General features: G+C 37.6%; 1 protein-coding gene across 2 annotated transcripts in view; it reads left to right on the plus strand.

Moving 5' to 3' along the window:
• The window catches only part of PTPN12 (protein tyrosine phosphatase non-receptor type 12), a 78,151-nt gene that overhangs the window by 26,245 nt on the left and 32,731 nt on the right, over window positions 1-19,175 (plus strand). For both annotated transcript variants that reach the window (XM_037388827.1, XM_037388828.1), the window contains exons 2-7: window positions 7,089-7,197; window positions 10,815-10,891; window positions 12,224-12,319; window positions 13,178-13,216; window positions 14,997-15,068; window positions 17,926-17,985. In XM_037388827.1, coding sequence (XP_037244724.1) covers window positions 7,089-7,197; window positions 10,815-10,891; window positions 12,224-12,319; window positions 13,178-13,216; window positions 14,997-15,068; window positions 17,926-17,985 — 453 coding nt within the window. The remainder of the gene's footprint in view (window positions 1-7,088; window positions 7,198-10,814; window positions 10,892-12,223; window positions 12,320-13,177; window positions 13,217-14,996; window positions 15,069-17,925; window positions 17,986-19,175) is intronic.

Raw genomic sequence — 19,175 nt, forward strand, 5'->3', positions numbered from 1 at the left:
TGCTAATTTTAAATGCCTCCTCTGGTTTTGCATCAAGACATGCTTCCCAGCCTTCAGCCCAAAGCAGTCTTCTAATCGCACGATTTCAGATAATAGAAACTTTTGTGTTCTTCACTCACAACCTATAATGATCACTGCTGTCTTGTCCTGCATGTTTTCATTTGATGCAATGCTTTCATAGTGGTCTCTGCAATAAATTGACTGTGCTAAGGAAACAGTATGGTTCAGAAACAGAAAATTGTAATCACAGTTCTTGCATGTGTTATGAATATGCTGCAGTGTTTTCTTAAAGTATCTTAGAATGTACATTAGTAACTTATTAACTAAAGCCTGCTTATGCTTTAGTAATTTCTATGTTTTGCTTTGTCTACTCATTTAATTATTCCTCGATAGACCACATACTTTAGTTGTCTTCTTGTAAAGCTAGCCCGTTACTAGCAGTAGCTATGTTGCTTAACTATTATGCTGAACATAAATTAACTGCAGCTGTAATTGATAGTACTGCTGCTGGGTTTAGCATGCAGGTAGCATAAAAATAGTTTCAGAAATGAGGGAGAGAGAAGACTTGAAGCAATCAGCCCACATTTTGATAGTATGCCTGTGTAAAGTTATTTTTAGGTAGCAATGTGGGAGACATGCCTGGTTCAAACATCTTTGGGAAAAATACAGGTTTGGAAAGATGGAAAATACTGGTCTTACTCTGGCAGCACTTAATTCTTGAGAATATGCTGGGTTTTGTTTTTTTTTTTAACTTGTTCCCAGTTTTAATGTGATGCCAAAGAAAGAAGAATGTACTCCTTAACTGGCTCCTTTCAGTACTGTCATTTGGCCTTCTCTGCATGAGGGTGTACCAGCATTGTCTTCATTGATGGATGCTTCCTTATTGAATATAAATATCCAATTAATAAAATAACATGAATTCCCTTCTTCCCTGGGAAAATACCAAACAGATTTAAGATCTTATAGAGTACACTATACCACCTAATACTGAAATGATGCTTTTCTCAGTTCCCTGGGTAATGTTGGAGGGATTTTTCTTTTCATGTGGTTCACACAAGCTTCCTTGAATGCAGTGGGGTTTTTCTTTTAGACCTGTCATTCTCCTGCTATGAAACATGGAAGACAGAGCTCCCAAGGGACTGGAGTTTTCAGGCTCATCTGTTAATCATTTCAGCAGCAACTTCCCTTGGAACACCTAGAGCCTGAGAGTTAGTAGGTGTTGCTAAAGAGAATACCAGGGTAGTGAAGACTCCTCCTTTTATTCTGTTCTTTCTATCAAATCAGTTTGCAATCTTCTTTCAGAGAAACAAGTTAAATGCAGACTGCTAGCTTGTTCCTTGCATCCAAAGCCATCTGTGAGTGTTGAGATACGGTGAAGCTTTTCTTTTACAGAGCAGGATCGTTCTCCTTTCGTTGTTCGTGCATGGGTAGTGTTTGGGAAGGCTTTTTCCTGCATCATGAGGACTAGGAATTCTTAAAAAAAAATGTTGTTTGAAAGCTGACAGGTAAAACTTAGGAAAGATTGACGTGTCACAAGTGTATGCTGTTTTTCAAATACTCCTAGGGCAGTGGTGAGAAGGATACCTTCAAAAAGTTTTATTTATAGTTTCATATGTATGTACTAAGTATTAATAGGATAACTGATTTTAATTGTTAGCTTAGACTCTTTGGACATCATCTTGCATTTAGGTCTTCATGTTTTCATGCAATGTTTATTTACAATAACAGATGCAAAGCATTTAATATATGAATGTAAACTGCATATATAGTTGGGAGGCTTAAATGCAAGTGTGATACCTGAAATTATATTAAACTCTACATTATTTGTGCTAACTTAACAGGGGAATGAGGTAACCAGCGATATCCCGTGTGGGGCAGTTCAGTGTTGATTCAGTCCAACTGGACCTGACTTTCTCAGAAATTTTGAGCTAAGCATCATTGTGTCCCACTCTCCCTACACAGCTTTTGTTCTGGTAGAGTGACTAAAGGAAACCCAGCTCACTGTGTTCACTTGGTACTTGCTATTGCAACCTGGAGCTGCGGAGGCACCCCTGACTCAGAATCTTAGTCCATCTTCCAGCTAAGCTTATTGTCTTGGTGTTTCCCAGAGCCCTCACTGATAAGAAAGTGTTATAGGGAAATTCCAGTTGGATTTGCAAGGACTTAAGCTATAATACTTCTGGATTCAAAGCAGTTTTAGAAAGTCAGAGTGCCATTTGTGCAGTGATATAGCTGAGTCTGCACTTGAGCTGTCTTTTGACGAAGGCATCTCTGGCATCTCAGTGTTCATAGTATTGGTACAGAATCTGAAACCTGTGTAATCTGACCATAGATAGCCAGAAGATAGTTATTTTGACATCTTTGTGGTAGTTTGCTCCTTACAGATAGATTTTTCTCACTGTATAAAAGTACTGGAAAATTTATTCTGCTCTAGTAATGCTTATCTAAATGTTTGGGACGAGAGCACAGCTGAATATAATTCATGCATTTTTCTTCCCCTGCTGCTAGTGAGAAGAATGCAGTGTCAAGCTTATGATAGAAATAGCTGTCTTATTTCATTAAATAAGTGCGTTAATACAACGCTTTTAAAGTGTTTCCTAGTATCTTTTATGTTTTTTTTTAAAGGTAATTTTTATGGAAGCTTTTCTTTTCTCTGAGTATTTCTTAATGCACTTTAACAAATTTTGCAAAACAAAATATGTTCTTGTGTGATTGGTGTTATCTCCATAGCTGGCCATGTAGAGTTTCCTAAGCCTGGTGCTGTTGCCTGTTGGCATGTAACAAGTGAAATGTGGAGTATTATAGCAGCTGATGTTTGACACAGATATGTACTGCTCCTCGGGTATCATCAGAAAGGAGATTCAAGCAAGTATCAGTGTTTTACTAACTGATGTTTTGATCATCGGACCTGTCAGCTAAGGCTTAGGAGACCATTCGAGGACTTTAAGTGAAGCCCTGGTGAAATATTTATTGTACTTTCCTTGAAAAGAAGTCCAGAAAGGAGTCACTAGTACTTTCGTATTTTAAATAATGTTCAGGCTTTTAAAGTGGGCTCTTCAAATCTCAATAGCCAGTGTATATATTTTATTTAATCCACAAACAACATTTTGATGGCATTAAGCAATGTGTCTTTCCAGGCTTTCCAAATAGATTGACTGCAAAAGTCAGAGATCTGTGTTTCTTGAACTGATCGGACTAATTTCTCCTCAATATGGTAGGATCCACAAGTTGCATTTCAAAAGTTGGTTTGTCTTTTTGTAAAAACACTGAAGTAGATTTGTAGTACAGGCTGCAAAACCACTGTGGAAGTTGGAAGTATGTTTCTGAAACTCAAATTGTTTCAGAGGCTCATCTCCCCACCATCACATGTAATGTAGTAAGTGTTTGTCACCATTCCGCAAACCACTTCTGTCACGCAGTGAATAAGCAAAATTAAGCTCAAACTTTTCTAATGAGAATGGAACTTAAGGCCTTGTGAATGTAGTTCTTGAAGTATAATGAATCATGAATATACACTCACTTTTTGACTATTTTGTTCTTAAAAGAATATATAAAAGAAGCTTTTTGTGATACTAGAATAGCAGTTCCAGTGAATATGCAAGTGTCACGGAAGCATCCACTGTTATCTGCAGAGACACCAGGCTGGATCTCAGATGTCCCTGCTGTTGGTGTCTCAGTATCTTCTGGGAAGTGATTTGGCAGTTTACTGACTTAACCCAAATGAGTGCTGCTTTGTACTGCAGACAGTTGTTTATTATGAATTAGCATGAAACTGGAGTGTGATGGATCTTACTGGCTATTTTGTCATCAGTTTACCATACTCTGAACAAAATTCTTTCTTTTTCTGCCCTGTCATTACCCCCATTCGGCTATTGAGTACATTCTCCTCCTTCTGGTCACTCTAGGCTGTAACCTTGGAAGCACTGAATCTCTTGCATCCTACAGCAGGCTGTGTGTGCACATTGCAGAAGCTTTCTGCAGAAAGTTTCTGTTGCGAGTAGGGCCAAATCTTTTGCTGAGTCTGACACTTTTCCATTCCTGTGGTGGTTTGTTCAAAGCTCAGCTTTTAGAATTCTTTCCTTACTCTTTAGTCAATTCTTTCTCTTCCAAAACATGAAGTAGATCCTGTGCTATGTAGCAGAGAATATGATTTGTGATAGTACTTTTTCTGGTTGCACTCAGGACTGTACGTATCATCTATTATCCATGTCACAGAACAGTTGACAAACGTGCATTAAAAGCGTGGATCCTGAAGTATTTTGGGAACAGGTGTTGTTAAAATCAACCTGTATTTGGCTTCCAATTTTTTGCCTTAGAGCTGGGCTATGCTAATCCTACTTCTCAGTCTGTTTAGCAGATTGTCAGCTCTTTGAGTCATGCTGGGGAGAAGATCATGCTGAATTCCCATAGCATCGCCTTCTAGAAAATGAAAGTTGGTACTAGTCACTCCAGCCTTTTTGGCTTATGATAGGTCCAGTTGTACCTGTGAAAGGTTTTTTGGTTTTGTCTTTTATTCAGCTAGTGTTTTATCATTCAAATGAATTTCTTGCATGCCTTAAAAATGGGCTAAAGCAAAAAGGATCCTCTTACTAGGGTGCGTTGTTGATACCTGACCTTTTTCCTGTATCGCTTCCTCAAGTGTATCCTTTCTAGAGGTCGTTTTTTCTCTGAACTTCTTTCTGTTACTTTTTCTAAGCAGGATCATGGCATTTGTCCCATAAAAATTAGTAAGATGAAAAATAAACCAAACCCAAAACTCACAACCAGGTTGAGATGTAGAACAACATACAACATCATAGTGGCTCTGCTTGGAAAGGATTGTTTTTCTTAACCCCCACCCCCTGCAAACTGGAGGCTTATTGCTCAGTCTTACACATAATATAGCTATATCAGCTAAGAACTGCATTTATTTTTCTATTTCAAGACTCCAGTTGTTGCGTCCGGTCTTTGTCCTGTGTAACATAGCCCTTACCTGTGTCAAAATAAAAAATACTGCCTGTACTATCTGCCATGTGTAGTGGTATTCTTCATGTCTGTACCATGTTACAAACCAGGTTTTTCTGCCTGCTGTGTATACAGATTATGTTGTGAATTTGTTTTTAGTGATGCAAAGATTAGTGTAGTCTGGATGGAAGCTTCCTTTAACTATTTACGTGTCTTTTCAAGGATTGAAGCATCCTATTCTTTACTGTAGCTGTGGTTTCAGATAATGTATTTAGCACTTTGATCACTGTGTGGTCACAGACTTACTGTCCCACCTCCAAATATTAAGTATTTTTTCTTCATTGACTAACATTTGCAGTTATTTCAAGAGCAAGGTGTTTTAAGAATATGCCCCCCCCATCCCCTTGCCCCCAGTGTGATAGTTCTGTTAATATTTTTAGTGCTCAGTGATTTTAATAAGTTATAAAGAGATCTGAGACAAGGGAAAGAAGTCTGAAAATTGGTACTTGATTTGCCTTTTTTTATTTTACCTTGCCATTGTTTCTGCTCTGTAAGTGGCACTTTTATAGATTATTAGATGCATATTATTCAACTAAATTAACATAAACTTTTATCCTTAGCCACATTTGCATATGAAATTTGCTGTTTTTTCACTATATTCAGATGAATTTTAATAAAGTGTTTTTTCTGTTTGTAACAGAAATGCTAAATCTTTTCGTGTGTTTTTTCTTTTCCTTTTTTTGCTGGAAGAATTATTGGAGGACTGACTTGAGGTGCAAATTCGTTTTTCCTTCTTTTATAAAAAAAATGAACTGTGCAGTGAGTCTCCCAAGTGTTTTAGTAGTTTTAGAAGAATTCCAGAAGAGAACTGGCTTTCCAAGCAGATCATCTTATTTATGATGCCCTTCTGCCTGTGTGTGTTGCATAGTCGGTGATAAACGAGACTTACGTTTTTAACTAGCAACAACCTCCCCCATTATCCCCCTTCTTGAAAAGAAAGCAAGCAATGAACAGTTTGGGTCTTCAGGGATGATAATCAATCATTAAAGATGGAAGGAGGGAAACATGAACAACCTCTATCCTTCTACCTGTGCAGAATACCACTCAGTGGAGATACTAAACTACTTCGGAGCTCCGTTTTCTTTTTCCTCTTGGTCATCTTATATACTACCACCATGTCAGTGTCAACAGAACGGTTGGTTTTGCAACCACCTAGGTTTAGCTGGAAGCCAGAGTTAACTTTCTGATTCCTTCAGGTTCCTTTTTAAATCTCGATGTCTACACAGTGTAAAATAACAAGCACTGCTGGCTCCCCTAGTATTTTTTTTTTTTTTCTCCAAAGAGAATTTGTACTATTTTCTTTCTCCTCAGTGTTAAAGTTGTAAAAGCCTAATGTGGGTGGGATGAAAAAAAACATGTATTGCTCATGCTATTTCCTAGGTTGCTGGAAGGCATGGGCTGGCTTTTATTTTTAGGTGTTTTGACCATTTTAAATTTCTAGGATTTGAAATAGATGGACAGGGGGAAGTGACCTATTGTGAATATGGCAGACCTCCTGTCACTCGTGTTAATTGCAAATACCTTGTACCTGAGAGTCAGGGACCTTCTTTCTCTGGGAGAGCTGGAAACTCAGCAGGATTTGGCTGTTAGGAGTAGATGCCTGTTAAATGAGATTATGCTTTCTGTTCAGTTGTCAGTGTTTAGAAGCCATGTGCTTCAGAGCAAAGTTCAGTTGCTAACAGCTGTTCCTGAGCCAGTCTGCTCTGTGCCCTTCTTCCAGATATTCTGAGCAATAACAGATTTTTCTCTTTGTTACAGGTATCGTTAATGCAGTTACTACTCCCTAGCAGGCAGTGTGTTTCCTAAATAAAATATCTCTGTATTCCAAACTGGTGCTGTAGTGGCTTTTCTAAAGATCCATGTCTCATGATATGTAGGACTGGCATTAATTTGGTTGTAAACAGATGAGGAGCTAAAAATACTGGATAATTAGATTGTTAAACTTCTTCATGGGTATTGTAGAAGGAGAGAAGGGGTGGGGGTGTGGGTGTTGAGTGATCTTATACTTCCTCAATGAAGCTAATGCCTTGTGATGTTTGTGTTATCTCGAGACTTGAGAATATAACATTTTTGTTATATTTCAGAGGTTAAGAAGATTGTCAACAAAATACAGAACAGAGAAGATCTACCCAACAGCCACTGGAGAAAAAGAAGAAAATGTTAAGAAGAATAGATATAAGGATATATTGCCATGTAAGTCTGATTTACATGTTAATGGAAGACAAAGGAAAGTGCTTGTTATTCTTAATGTATTTTGAAATTCACTATTTAGTTATTACTGAAAGGTGAAATTAGAGACAATGTGCTGAAAGATTAGTTTTTTTATTTTTAACTCAGAAAGCAAAGTACATGGGAAGTATTTTCAGGAGAGCTATCACTTCAAGGTAAAATGTGTGCTAGGTCCCAAGCTGTTTCAAGGTTACACTTTGATCTTAGCTTGGAATGGTCTAGAACGTGCTTAACAGTATTTTTTTCCTTAGGAGCATGTTATTTGTGGTAGAAAACAAACAATGTCAGCATAAGTGCGAGATGAAATTTTAAGGACCTTTAAGGCACCTGGTTTTGTGGTTGGCAGTAAAACAGATCTTTTTTGCTTGTTTGTATGCTGCAAACGGTGTCAGAGAACTCTCAGTGCTGGATTGTCTTTGGTTTGTATTTTGCTAGAGCACAGATGAAATTCCACTTATGTACAAACACAGAAAACAAGGGTCAGAGCAGAATTTAAATTCTGAAACCACCAATGTGTGGATCTAATAGATCAGTGATCTGTAATGACAAGATTAACTTTTACAAGTTCACTTTGTTTAGCTCATGAGGCTGCGTATTTAGGAATATTCTTCCTGTGCTGCTTGATATCAACAGCCAACAGTGAGATTAAAGGATAGTCTTCTGGCAAATGCCACTTTTCATATCCCACAAGGTTTGCAACAGATATATTTTACTCTGCTTAGCTTTCCCAGAAGTGCTAGGAGGTTTATAACCAATTTGAAGTTGAAAATTGTTTAGGCATCATTAACTTTCATTTTCAAAATATGTTCTAGCAGTAAATTCCAGTGAATTATCCTGTGTTTCAGATTGTTGTATACCTGTGTGGTGTTTTTTTCTAGTGCTGTTTATTTTTACTGTTTATTAGTGCTTGGAGCAACACTTCTAGCAGTAACCTTTGCCCTAAAGCCACAGACCCTAGATTCTTTAACAAGCTGGGCGTAGTGCTTGCTGCTGCACTGAGAAGGAAAGGCATGTGCTCATATTTTGCTGGAGGATATATGTGTAACATACATCACATGTTGAAGAGTAGTAATGGTACTTAACTGCAGCAAAATAGTTAAATATCATTGGGGGTTTTGTGTGTGGTTGGTGGGGGGGTTTGGTTGGTTTTGTTTGTTTTTAGTTGAGAGGAAACATGTTTAATGGATGGAGTAAAAACACATGGGGAAGTTGTTATTGTCTTCGTAATAATAATAGTTGTTATATTTGTTCTTTACTGCCGGCATTTTGGTAGATAATCAACAATGTAGTAAAATCTTGGTAGCACCTAGGCTCAATCTATGAGACACTTAGTAGCTACCACAATAATGAATGGCTGCAACTATCATGCTAGATATGCTTTTCTTTCATCTACATAAAAATAAAAACTGAGTCATTAAAATGTGAAAGCATACACAGATCACAGTGGGGAAAATCAGCGAACCTCAAAGCTGGCATTTGGGAAAACTGAAAGTATATTTCCAGTTGAAGTGAAAACATCTTCAAACATCCGAAGGTTGCAGCAATAAAGTGATGGGAGACCAGCTTGACAGAAATGACAGCCAGGAGATGTTTTGGAGGAAGAACGGGGGTGATACTTTGCCTGTCTTTCATAAATCCAGAAAAGAGCTTACAATGTAACTTAATCAGAGATTAGTGGTGTATTTATCAGAAATTTTTACTGCTACCAGAGAGATCAGTACCTCAATACTGGCTTCAGAATAGAAGATGTGTGCATGTTCACGTTACGGTTTACTAAGCCATCCTAAATGCTAATTAAATGAAATTCAGTGTTCACCGGTTACCGGAAGACACCAATTGGTAATTGTGAACTGAGGCTTTAAGCTATATATAAATATCCAAGCGCTTTATCTTCTGAAGCTGGAATCTGCAATGGTATTTTTCTTTGAAAACTCTGTTCCACGCCTAAAACTCTGCAAGAGCTGAGCTGTGGCAGATAAGAGGCAGGATGGAAATGTTGACATTTGGAAACTGCACTAGAATTTTGCATCTACTGTTCTGGGAAGATAGGAGCCCTCATTAGCCTACCACTTTAATTAGTCTGTTCCACCATTTAAAAGTATTTTTTAGTATTAAGTCTGTACTAATATCGCCTGCTTATAAAGTGTTCTCTCACATTATCTGTATGAGTTAATACAGCGTTATATGTTCTAAGGATTTCTCTAGGCCGTTATGTGAGAGTGCATTGTCTTTAGGTCTGTGATCCAGTTGTCTTGTAACCTACACTTGTGCTACTTTAGGAAGCATTACATGGTAACAAAAACATTTTTTACTTGTTATCAGGACTCTGGCAGAAACTTGCTTCCAAGATGGTGAAATTATTTTGGAAGCTTTTTGGAAGAGCTTTCTGTATAGAAGCAGTTCTTAGCATGTACTACTTGTGGGAATGTTTCCCTGTTTTATTACCAACGATGATTTGAAAAAAAACCCAAACACAACAACCATATTTCCTACTTTTAAATAGACCTGTTATTTATGGGTTTTCTTGATTTTAGCTGTAATAAAAGTTTTAGCAGCTGTTCAGTGGTTGAGGAATTGACCCTGAGAGTAGAAGGTAACAAATTGCTTGAGCAGATGCTGTTTCTGCAGATACTTCTGTTTCCCAGTTCAAAGATAATTATTTTTGATCTGGGTCTCTAACTAAAACAGCCTCTGTTGTAGAGACAGTCTGAATGATTTTTATGTGATAGATAGGAAGTGTTGGTATCAACAAGAGGTGGAAGGACTGACAGACCTGCCAGCTACCTACCCTCTTTCTTAGTGAGAATCATCAAGTTGTTTCTGTATTAAAGATACACTTCATTTTTTTCAATGTCCAAAAGAATTCCAAGATGTTTAGTTTATTCCGTCAACAAGTAATAAAGGCTATTTTTAAGTCTGCTGAGGATTTTTGTCTAAAAAGATCTGCTGCTTTTTATAAACCTTTCACTGAGACAGTCAGTAATGCTTGAGGCAGAAACTTGAAATGTAAAAACCCCCTAAATAAAGGAATCTGCTGCTTCTAGTTTAAAAGTACCTAGCCCAGTGTTTGGGGGATAGAAGTCAGTCTATACCTGAGCAATAAACTCCAGTGCACATTTCATGGTGTAATAGTTGATGAAGTCCTCCTTGGCAGAGACTTTTAAGACCTGCCAGCTGCTTTAACTATGCACTAGTATTTATTCTTTATGCTTTCTATAAATGTGCCTTTAATTCTGACCATCATGATTTATGTTAATATTGTGCAACTAAAAATTTGATGACTTCTGATCAATTGAATTTTGACTCTTTGTAATTAATCACTCTTGGAATTTGAGTAACTGGTACTTTGTAAACTTGAGCATCAGAGGCATGTAGCAGCAGGAGCTATTCTGCTTATACCTACCTGAGTTGGTTTACTCGTAAATTAAATTGACTAGCTTGTGTGACTTATCTTTGGGGAACGTTCTTTAATGTTTAATTTCTTCTATGCATACAATATGTGTTATATATTATATTTACTGTTACAGATTGGTTTACATGTGTTGTAATTCTTTTTTTAAAAAAAATAATTATTCTTACAGTTGATCATAGCCGGGTTAAACTGACCTTAAAAACTCCCCCCCAAGATTCAGACTACATCAATGCAAACTTTATTAAGGTATGGATTACTGTCTTAACAGTTCTTAGATTATTTTTAAGGTTTTATTTTGTATCAGTGCAGTTTTAATATAGCGTAAGATAAAAGAGAATTTAAAGCTGTGAGGGAAGATTTTTATTATGATCAGTAAATTTGCAAACGTGATGCCATTTATAGAGTAAATATTACAACTTTAAAAATTGCTTTAAGTGTCAGTATCATATAAAATACTTCATTTTAAAGTACCAGGCTGTCATGGTATGAGTGGTTTAGGTCAGGTTGCTTAAAGAATCTCCACTGAAGGGCTTGAGGGAAATGGATTTTATGTGAATTTGTGGAAATGTGACTGCACAAGATTTGACGACACAATTCACTCTACTATTTATTACATGGAGCAAATGCACAGAGGTAAATCAAACAGAAATAAAGTCAGAATAGAATTGGAAATAGGTTATAGAGATCAAAGCCGTAAGAGGGTAAAGGAGATCTTCCCACTGAGTCATGAGGTTCAAAGTAGACCCCCTTGCTTTCTCATTTTATGACACAGACAAGCAAATTGGAACTTTATGCCATAGGAGAATTCAGATACCGATTATTTTAACAGTTGGTAGTGTTAAAAATACCGTATTTTGAGAGGCTGTTTTTAGGGATAATAAATGAGGCCTTTGACACAAATTGTCTATGTTAATATGCACTTCTTGCTGTTCATGGCAGAAGTGTGGCAATGGAATTATATTCAACATTCTTAAAGAGAAACCACAATTTGGCTAAAAGCCTGTTACACTTTTGTTTCAAAGTGTGAATATCTTTGGCTTTCCTTGTAGCCTTATTCTGGTGCTGTTTCTGCACAGTAATGTTTATTCAGAAACAGGTGTTCTTATAAACCTTATTCTCAAATGTTTAGCTTGAAAAGCTGAATGTAAATGTCTTCCAGCTTTATATAAAATAAATTTTAAAACTTGTTTTACTTGAAATGTGATATTACTGGAAGAAGGGAACTTAAATTTGTTGAAGGGGATGCTTTTTAGCAGAAAGATTTTGAAATTTTTGTTGTTAAATGTTTGAGTAACAAAATGTGGACTTAAAGGGCATCTTCAGAATCTGAACATGCAGAAATTTAATGTTTTCTGTTACAGTCTCTGGCAGCACAGTAGCTGTTGTAATCTTGGGCCCCCTTGAAATCACCAGCAAAATTCTCGCTAATGTCAATGGCACTAATTTCATATTCACTCTTACTCTTACTGTTGAATCAAAAATAATTCTAATTTTGCATGATTATAACCTAAAGCCTTTCTTATTTGGTGCAGATAAGTTTTCTTTATAAACATTAATGGTTCCTTTGTGCAATCCTAGGGAGTACATGGGCCAAAAGCATATGTTGCTACGCAGGGACCATTAGCAAATACAGTAATAGACTTCTGGAGGATGATATGGGAATACAATGTTGCTGTAAGTACCTACTTAAAAACCAGAATTCGGTATTGCCCTATTTCATGGCACAATGATTGTACCATTACCGAAATTGTTGACAGTGATTTAGTCCATTGACTTCTCAAATCTTGACTCTGACTTAATGTGGACTAACAAAATGAGATACAGAAGCAGCATGTGGAAAAAAAAAAGTGCCTACCTTTCTACTTAAGCTAATTTTGGTTTACTTACTGTTTTATATATTCTACATCTGTTTAAACAGCTATTGTCAGGAGTCAACTTTGAAGTACTGTTAAAATCACATATGTTCAACAAATTATTTCTGAAAATATTTTTTTGCTTTATTAGACACTTAAGTCATGGTTACTTATTGTAACAAATAGCTTACCTGTTGGTGCATTTTTATTGTGCTGTTCATGTTAATGTATCTGAAATAGCTTCCCCCAAGAAGTTTGATTCTTGTTTTTTAGATAAGTTTTTGCACCTTTTTTATGTAGTCTATGTCATTTTAGGTAAATATAGTTATTTCTTCCAGTTAGAAAATGGTTCTATATTTTTGTTATTAAGTTCAGACTCCATAGTCAGGCTGAATAAATAAATAACGTGTTTGTACAGGATTACAGTGAGTTCAAATTAAGTAACCTTGAAACGTTGTATTAGTGTTGTAGATCATTTTGTCCAGGATAAAGCTTGGATACCATTTTAGAATTTAAAGGAGTATGCATCTGCCAGTAAGAAAATAGTATTAACTAGTCTCTTCAGTAGTAACCAATTAAGGAGTAACAGTAGCTGCCCAGGCAGAAACAAGCAGTAAAGCGTTGGTGAAGTTACTCCATCTAAAACTTGCTAATTTCAAGCATTTTTTTTTCTTTTCAGATAATTGTAATGGCCTGTCGAGAATTTGAAATGGGAAGGGTATGTATGCAAAACTGAATGAGCATTGGCTGTGCAGGCAGTATGCCAATGCCTGTGAGGCTTCATGTGCCAAATCCATAACTGTAAAAATAATCTGCAAGGTTGAATGAGAATGGCTATCCTTATATTAGTATGCACAGAAAATAGTGAGTGTGACAGCTTTTCTTTGCTCCATTTATAGTGTTACGTTATTATTTAGATGTCCTCATAGTGGAATAAATATATGTGTCTGTGTGCAGAAGTGTACCAATGGTTTCTTTCTGATCATGTTAGTATGGAAAAAAATCTTGCTCTTTGTGGGATATAGGCCAACTATCAAAACCCAGAGTCCTTCAGAATTTCCTGTTAACTCATACAGGTGCAAAACCAGCCTGTCTTTTAAATATCCACAGTATAGGGGCCAGCCCTGTTTAATGTCTTCATCAATGATCTGGACGAGGGGATGGAGTGCACCCTCGGTCGGTTTGCAGGTGACACCGAGCTGGGGGCAGTGCTGACCTGCGGGAGGGCAGGGGGCTCTGCAGAGGGGGCTGGGCAGGCCGGGCCGATGGGCCGAGGCCACTTGTAGGAGGTTCAACAGGGCTCAGTGCCGGGTCCTGCCCCTGGGTCACACCAGCCCCGCGCAGCGCGACGGGCTGGGGCAGGGGGCTGGGAACTGCCTGGGGGGAAGGGCCTGGGGGGGCTGGGTGACAGCCCTGGGCAGGAGCCAGCCGTGTGCCCGGGGGGGCAGAAGGCCAGCAGCGTCCTGGCTGGCATCTGAAACAGTGTGGCCAGCAGGGCCAGGGCAGTGACCGTCCCCCCGCACTGGGCACTGGTGAGGCCGCACCTCGAACACGGGGTTCAGCTTTGGGCCCCTCACTTCAGGAGGGACGTTGAGGGGCTGGAGCGTGTCCCGAGAGGGGCAACGCAGCTGGTGAAGGGTCTGGGGCACAAGTCTGGTGAGGAGCAGCTGGGGGACCTGGGGCTGTTCAGCCTGGAGAGGAGGGGGCTCAGGGGGGACCTTACTGCTCTCTGCAGCTCCCTGACAGGAGGCTGTAGGCAGGTGGGGGTCGGTCTCTTCTCCCAGGTAACAAGAGACAGGACAAGAGGAAATGGCCTCAAGTTGCGCCAGAGCAGGTTGAGGTTAGATATTAGGAAAAATTTCTTCCCTGAAAGGGTGGTCAAGCATTGGCACAGGCTGCCCAGGGAGATGGTGGTATCACCATCGCTGGAGGTGTTTAAAAAATGTGTACATGTGGTGCTTAGGGAGATGGTTTAGTTGTGGACTTGGCAGTGCTGGGTGAATGGTTGGACTTGATGATCTTAAGCGCCTTTTCCAACCTAAGTGGTTCTAAGATTCTAAATGTCTCTGCTAAATTCTGACCTGAGGGGGAAAAAAAAAAAAAAATGGCCCAGAATTGTGAACTCCAAGCTTTCTCAAAAGCTAAATTAGCTCTCTTTGCCTCCCTCTGTATGATGTGTGCTTGTGCATATGTAGGCAGTCTTATTTTCATACCTATAAGTTCATGTCCTAATTTACAAAGTGTCTTTTGGCTATATTAATTGGTAATCTAGGGGTTTGGCTTTGGTGGATTTATTTTTTTTTTGGTGTCCAAAAGAAAAGACATTTTACTATCTTAAAAGAAGTCCAGCAAGGCACCAGTAGGCAGATGGTAAGGCAAAACACCAAATAAGAGAGAGAATAAGGCATTTGAGGTTATCGTTGTGTCTACTCTGCTTCTGTTAATCATCATTTTTCAGTACTACGCATGAATTAAATTAGTGTTCTTTGCTTTAACAGAAAAAATGTGAACGTTACTGGCCTCTGTATGGAGAAGCAGCTGTAACGTTTGGACCATTTCGTGTTTCTTGTGTAAGTATAAAGCTTTAGAAATTAATTTTGGAGTATTTAATGCTTTTATAACTTAAAATAACTGTTCAACTAATAGTTTGTATTACAAAACAAATGCTTGTTTAATTGTTTGGTACCAAATTTTACACAAAGACTCTCAAAGGAATGTAGTGGAAAACAATGTGTGTGTTTAAGCTGTGTGGTTGTGTTGGTTTTTTTTTTAAATCCTTCATGATTTTGTAATTTTTTTTAAGTAGGAAACTTGTGTGTCTTGGTCTTGTATCTTTTTATGTATCATTTCTTCAGCTTTACATGATGTGATTTTGAATGTACCATACTTAAGAAATCAAATAATATTTGTATGTGTTGTTTCTGTCCATTATGACTTGCGTGTTCCAGATGTGCACGAGTAATGACAGTAACACTGGAACAGGCGATTTTCTTTAAGTTGCATGAAGAAAGAAAATGGAAACTAAACTAAATTTCTTCACTTGTTTCTGTTGGTAACAGATACAGGTTTATTTGAAAATACTTCCTTTGTTTCTATTGTTGCCTTTAAAATCAAACCAAAAATGAATAGCAGATCACCATGAGGTCTGAATCTTTTCCTGGAGAGGTCGCTGGGGGATAACTGTCAAGTAAGCTATGATTCCAGAAAGATGGAGGAAACCTTGAAAGTTTGTCGCACGTTGTGTTTGTGTTATCAGGAGTTCTGATTGCTGAGCTTAAGTACTAGGGCCTCTTCCAGTTCTGATATTTGCTCATAAATCATAACAGAAGGGTATCAGGCAGATTAATAGGCAGGAAGGGGGACCATGGATGTCTGCTACACCAGGCACAGTAGGGAATTGAAAGTAATTCTTTTGGCAGCTGTCATCTTGGCATCGCATGAGATGGGTGTGGGTTTCTGCAATCACCTTTCCTTGGTAGTGAAAAGTCATAGTGCAATCACCATTTCACAAAAGAGGACCGCTTACATACCAGAAATTCACTTCATGAATTGGGAAGTTTTCAGGGTATGAGTGAGGATATATGGTATGTGGGAGCATAGCCACCAAAATCAATATGGTTAGCATTCCTTACATGTGGGATAGCATCCAGTTTCCTCTGTACACACCTGTTTATGTATCTTTATTCCCTCTGGCCTATCACATTGTGTTCAATGACTGCCTAATTACTTAGGGGAAGAGAATAGAAAAAAAGCCATATATAGGGTGATCCTTCTTGTATTTGCTGTCAGCTTCCAGCAGCAGACTAACAGGACTTCCTTAATTGGATGTTGCCTCTGGATTATCAGTATTTTTATAATGCAGTGGATGATGAATTTGTCAATTTTATTTTTGAGTTATGATTTTCGTCACTTACTCTTTCTGACATTCACATCATTGTGTTGTTGGAGGAAAACACTTCTTCATGTCTTTATGTTTAATCTTGCCACCTGGTAGTTTAATCAGGTTCTATTATGTTCTATTAGTTACTATTCGGATATGAACAAAACCTGGCATTGAAGTGTTGATTATAACTGTCATCAGTATAAATTATCTTACTGTAACTTTTTACACTGCAGTTCATGATTGGCCTTTGCCTGCTCACTTACTCTAATACAGTGGAATTGTTCCATTCCAGATTGATCTCAAAACTATTTTGTTTAGTTTTTTTCCTTCTCCTTAATTCAGATGTACGTGGGTTTGGATGTGAATTGCTGCTGTCTTCTAGCCGAAATGTTTTAAGGTGCTCAGAAAGAGCTAGCATGCCAGTTTATCAAGCTATTCCTAATACTACTTTGAAATAGCCTACGAAGAATTAAGTACGCTTCAAGTTCATCTTGTCAAGAAAGCATATACTTAGAAATTTTGGTCTGTAAAGATTCCAAGTACCCTTTGCCTACCTTAATTTGATTTAAAAATTGACTTGTGAGTTTGTTTTTTTGTGGGTTTTACTTTTGGGTTTTTACCCTGTACCTAGTAAGTGGTGGTTGCATACCTGGTAAGTATTAGAGAAAAGGAATTGTGTGTATGTTGTATTTGACATCTGAGAATGTCTTATCTTTGGATACAATGATGTATATGGGCTCCATTAGCTGCTAGTTAGGCATTATCTCCTTTAAACCTGTAAAGTGTTGCAATTGCTTTCTTGATTGGTAAATGGTAAAATCCCAGTAGCCGATGGGAACATGTTAAAGCATATGTGCAGTCTCCTAAATTCACTGTGGAAGCTGTAACGCTAAGCTTTTGAATGCATCTTCAAATTGTGATATTACTGATATTTTAGGTACAGTAATATTGTTTGGTGTCTACAGCATAAACTTTCCTTGATGTTCCAAAGGCATATTTGAACATCCCAGGAGCCTAGAGACTATGCTTTTTGACCACAACGAAGATAATTACAATGATCCATTCAGATGCATCCTTAAGTGAAAATAATAAGGGGGGTGTGTGTGTGTGTGGAATGAAAGATGTCATAGGATAAAGTGATTAGAGGCTGAAGTTTATACAGCAGGACTGTTATAGAAGGATGGCTGTGGGAGGCAATCTGTACATTAAATATAAATTTATGGAGAAAAAAAAAGAAAAGGGAGTACTTTGAAATACTCTTACAAGGTTTACTGTTGGTTTCAAGACCAGGCTAGACACTTACTGGTTGAAAACTCCCATTTTTATTTTAAGTAAAAGTGACATCTTCCACAGTATCTTTTGTAGCAAGCTAAGTTGCTGCTGTTTTAAAATCAGTGTTTTGATTGCTCATCTTTTGGGGAAATTGTAGTACAAAACCAGTACATTAAGACACCTGAGTTTAAAGTTTGGGTTTTTAGTTATAATCTGTGTGGTGTATATTAATCTTTTTTTTCCCCAATTTATTACTGTTTTCTCATGTTTAGGAAGCTGAGCAAGCAAGAACAGATTACTTCATTAGAACATTATTACTTGAATTTCAAAATGTAAGTATATGATCATGTCTGGTGCCAACAAGCGGTTGCTCAAAGGTTTCTGAAATGATACAATGAAGGAAGCTCCTGAAAATATCTTCACTTTTTTAGTTCTGTATGTAAAGCATCAAGTTTAGAAGTGATGTTAAAAGCTTAGCGTCTAAGAAAAGAGTAGTGAAACTGTTTCCTTGTCTTTTATATATGTTCTTGTTTAGCCAAAGTTGTGTGATGGTCTTCAATATCATGTGTTAAGAACTACAAAGCTACTGTCACCCTAGGAGAATTTCGCTGTTTACCTCAACTAAAAATACCATGACAAACTGAATCAGACTTTTTGTTTGTTTGTTTTTTAAAAAAAATCAAACAAACTTGCCATCTGTTTCCTCTAACTCCACCTGGTTAGCTTCTTTTTGGATGAAGTCTGTGTGCTTGTTAGAATTTGCCCTATACTTATTGTCATTGTTTTACAATGTTAAAAAGACACTTCTTATGTCCATTTCTATATTTGTATTGCCAAATAAATAAAGTAATAATGACGACAACTTAGTGGTATTTCCCCTCCACCCCCAAAGTTTCTCATTCTAGCTTGTAAAAAGTCACTCTTCTTGTAATTGAAATACATGTAAAAATATGGAATGTTCTCGATTAAACTGAGTTGCACTGTCTTTTTGCTGGGGGAACTTTTGGATGGGGGAATTGTATGTAGCATATTCAAGGGTCAAGATAGAAATGTACTATTAAGAGTGAGCTCAAGGCTTTGGAATTCTTGAAGATTTGATATCCTAGTGTTCAATATGTAGAATTGGCTTACCAGACAAGTATTTGGTAAACCTGTTTATTTCCACTGTTTGTTAAGTTGGCAACTGTAAGTGGTTACAATTAGTCTCTTTATGGAAGAAATTGAGTTTATTCATCTTAGTGAAAACTTGTGATGCAAACTACTGTAAAACATGAGACCTACTTCATAAACTGAGTATGTTATGTTAATTGTGGAAATTGTCATATTTTCAGTGAAATGAAAAGCACTTGCATTTTCATGTAACTGTTAAGAATGGATGATTTAAGCTTTTCTTGCAAACTTATACATAAGCGTCAGGTTTGAGGTGACTTGATTTGTCTGCAAAGCGACTGTCAGTAAGTGTAGAGCTGTCCTAGAAAAACATGAAGGTTAACTGATGAGATGTCAAAAACCCCAAAGCAGA

The sequence above is a fragment of the Falco rusticolus genome, chromosome 5 (assembly GCF_015220075.1).
Source record: "Falco rusticolus isolate bFalRus1 chromosome 5, bFalRus1.pri, whole genome shotgun sequence".
Classification (NCBI taxonomy): domain Eukaryota; kingdom Metazoa; phylum Chordata; class Aves; order Falconiformes; family Falconidae; genus Falco; species Falco rusticolus.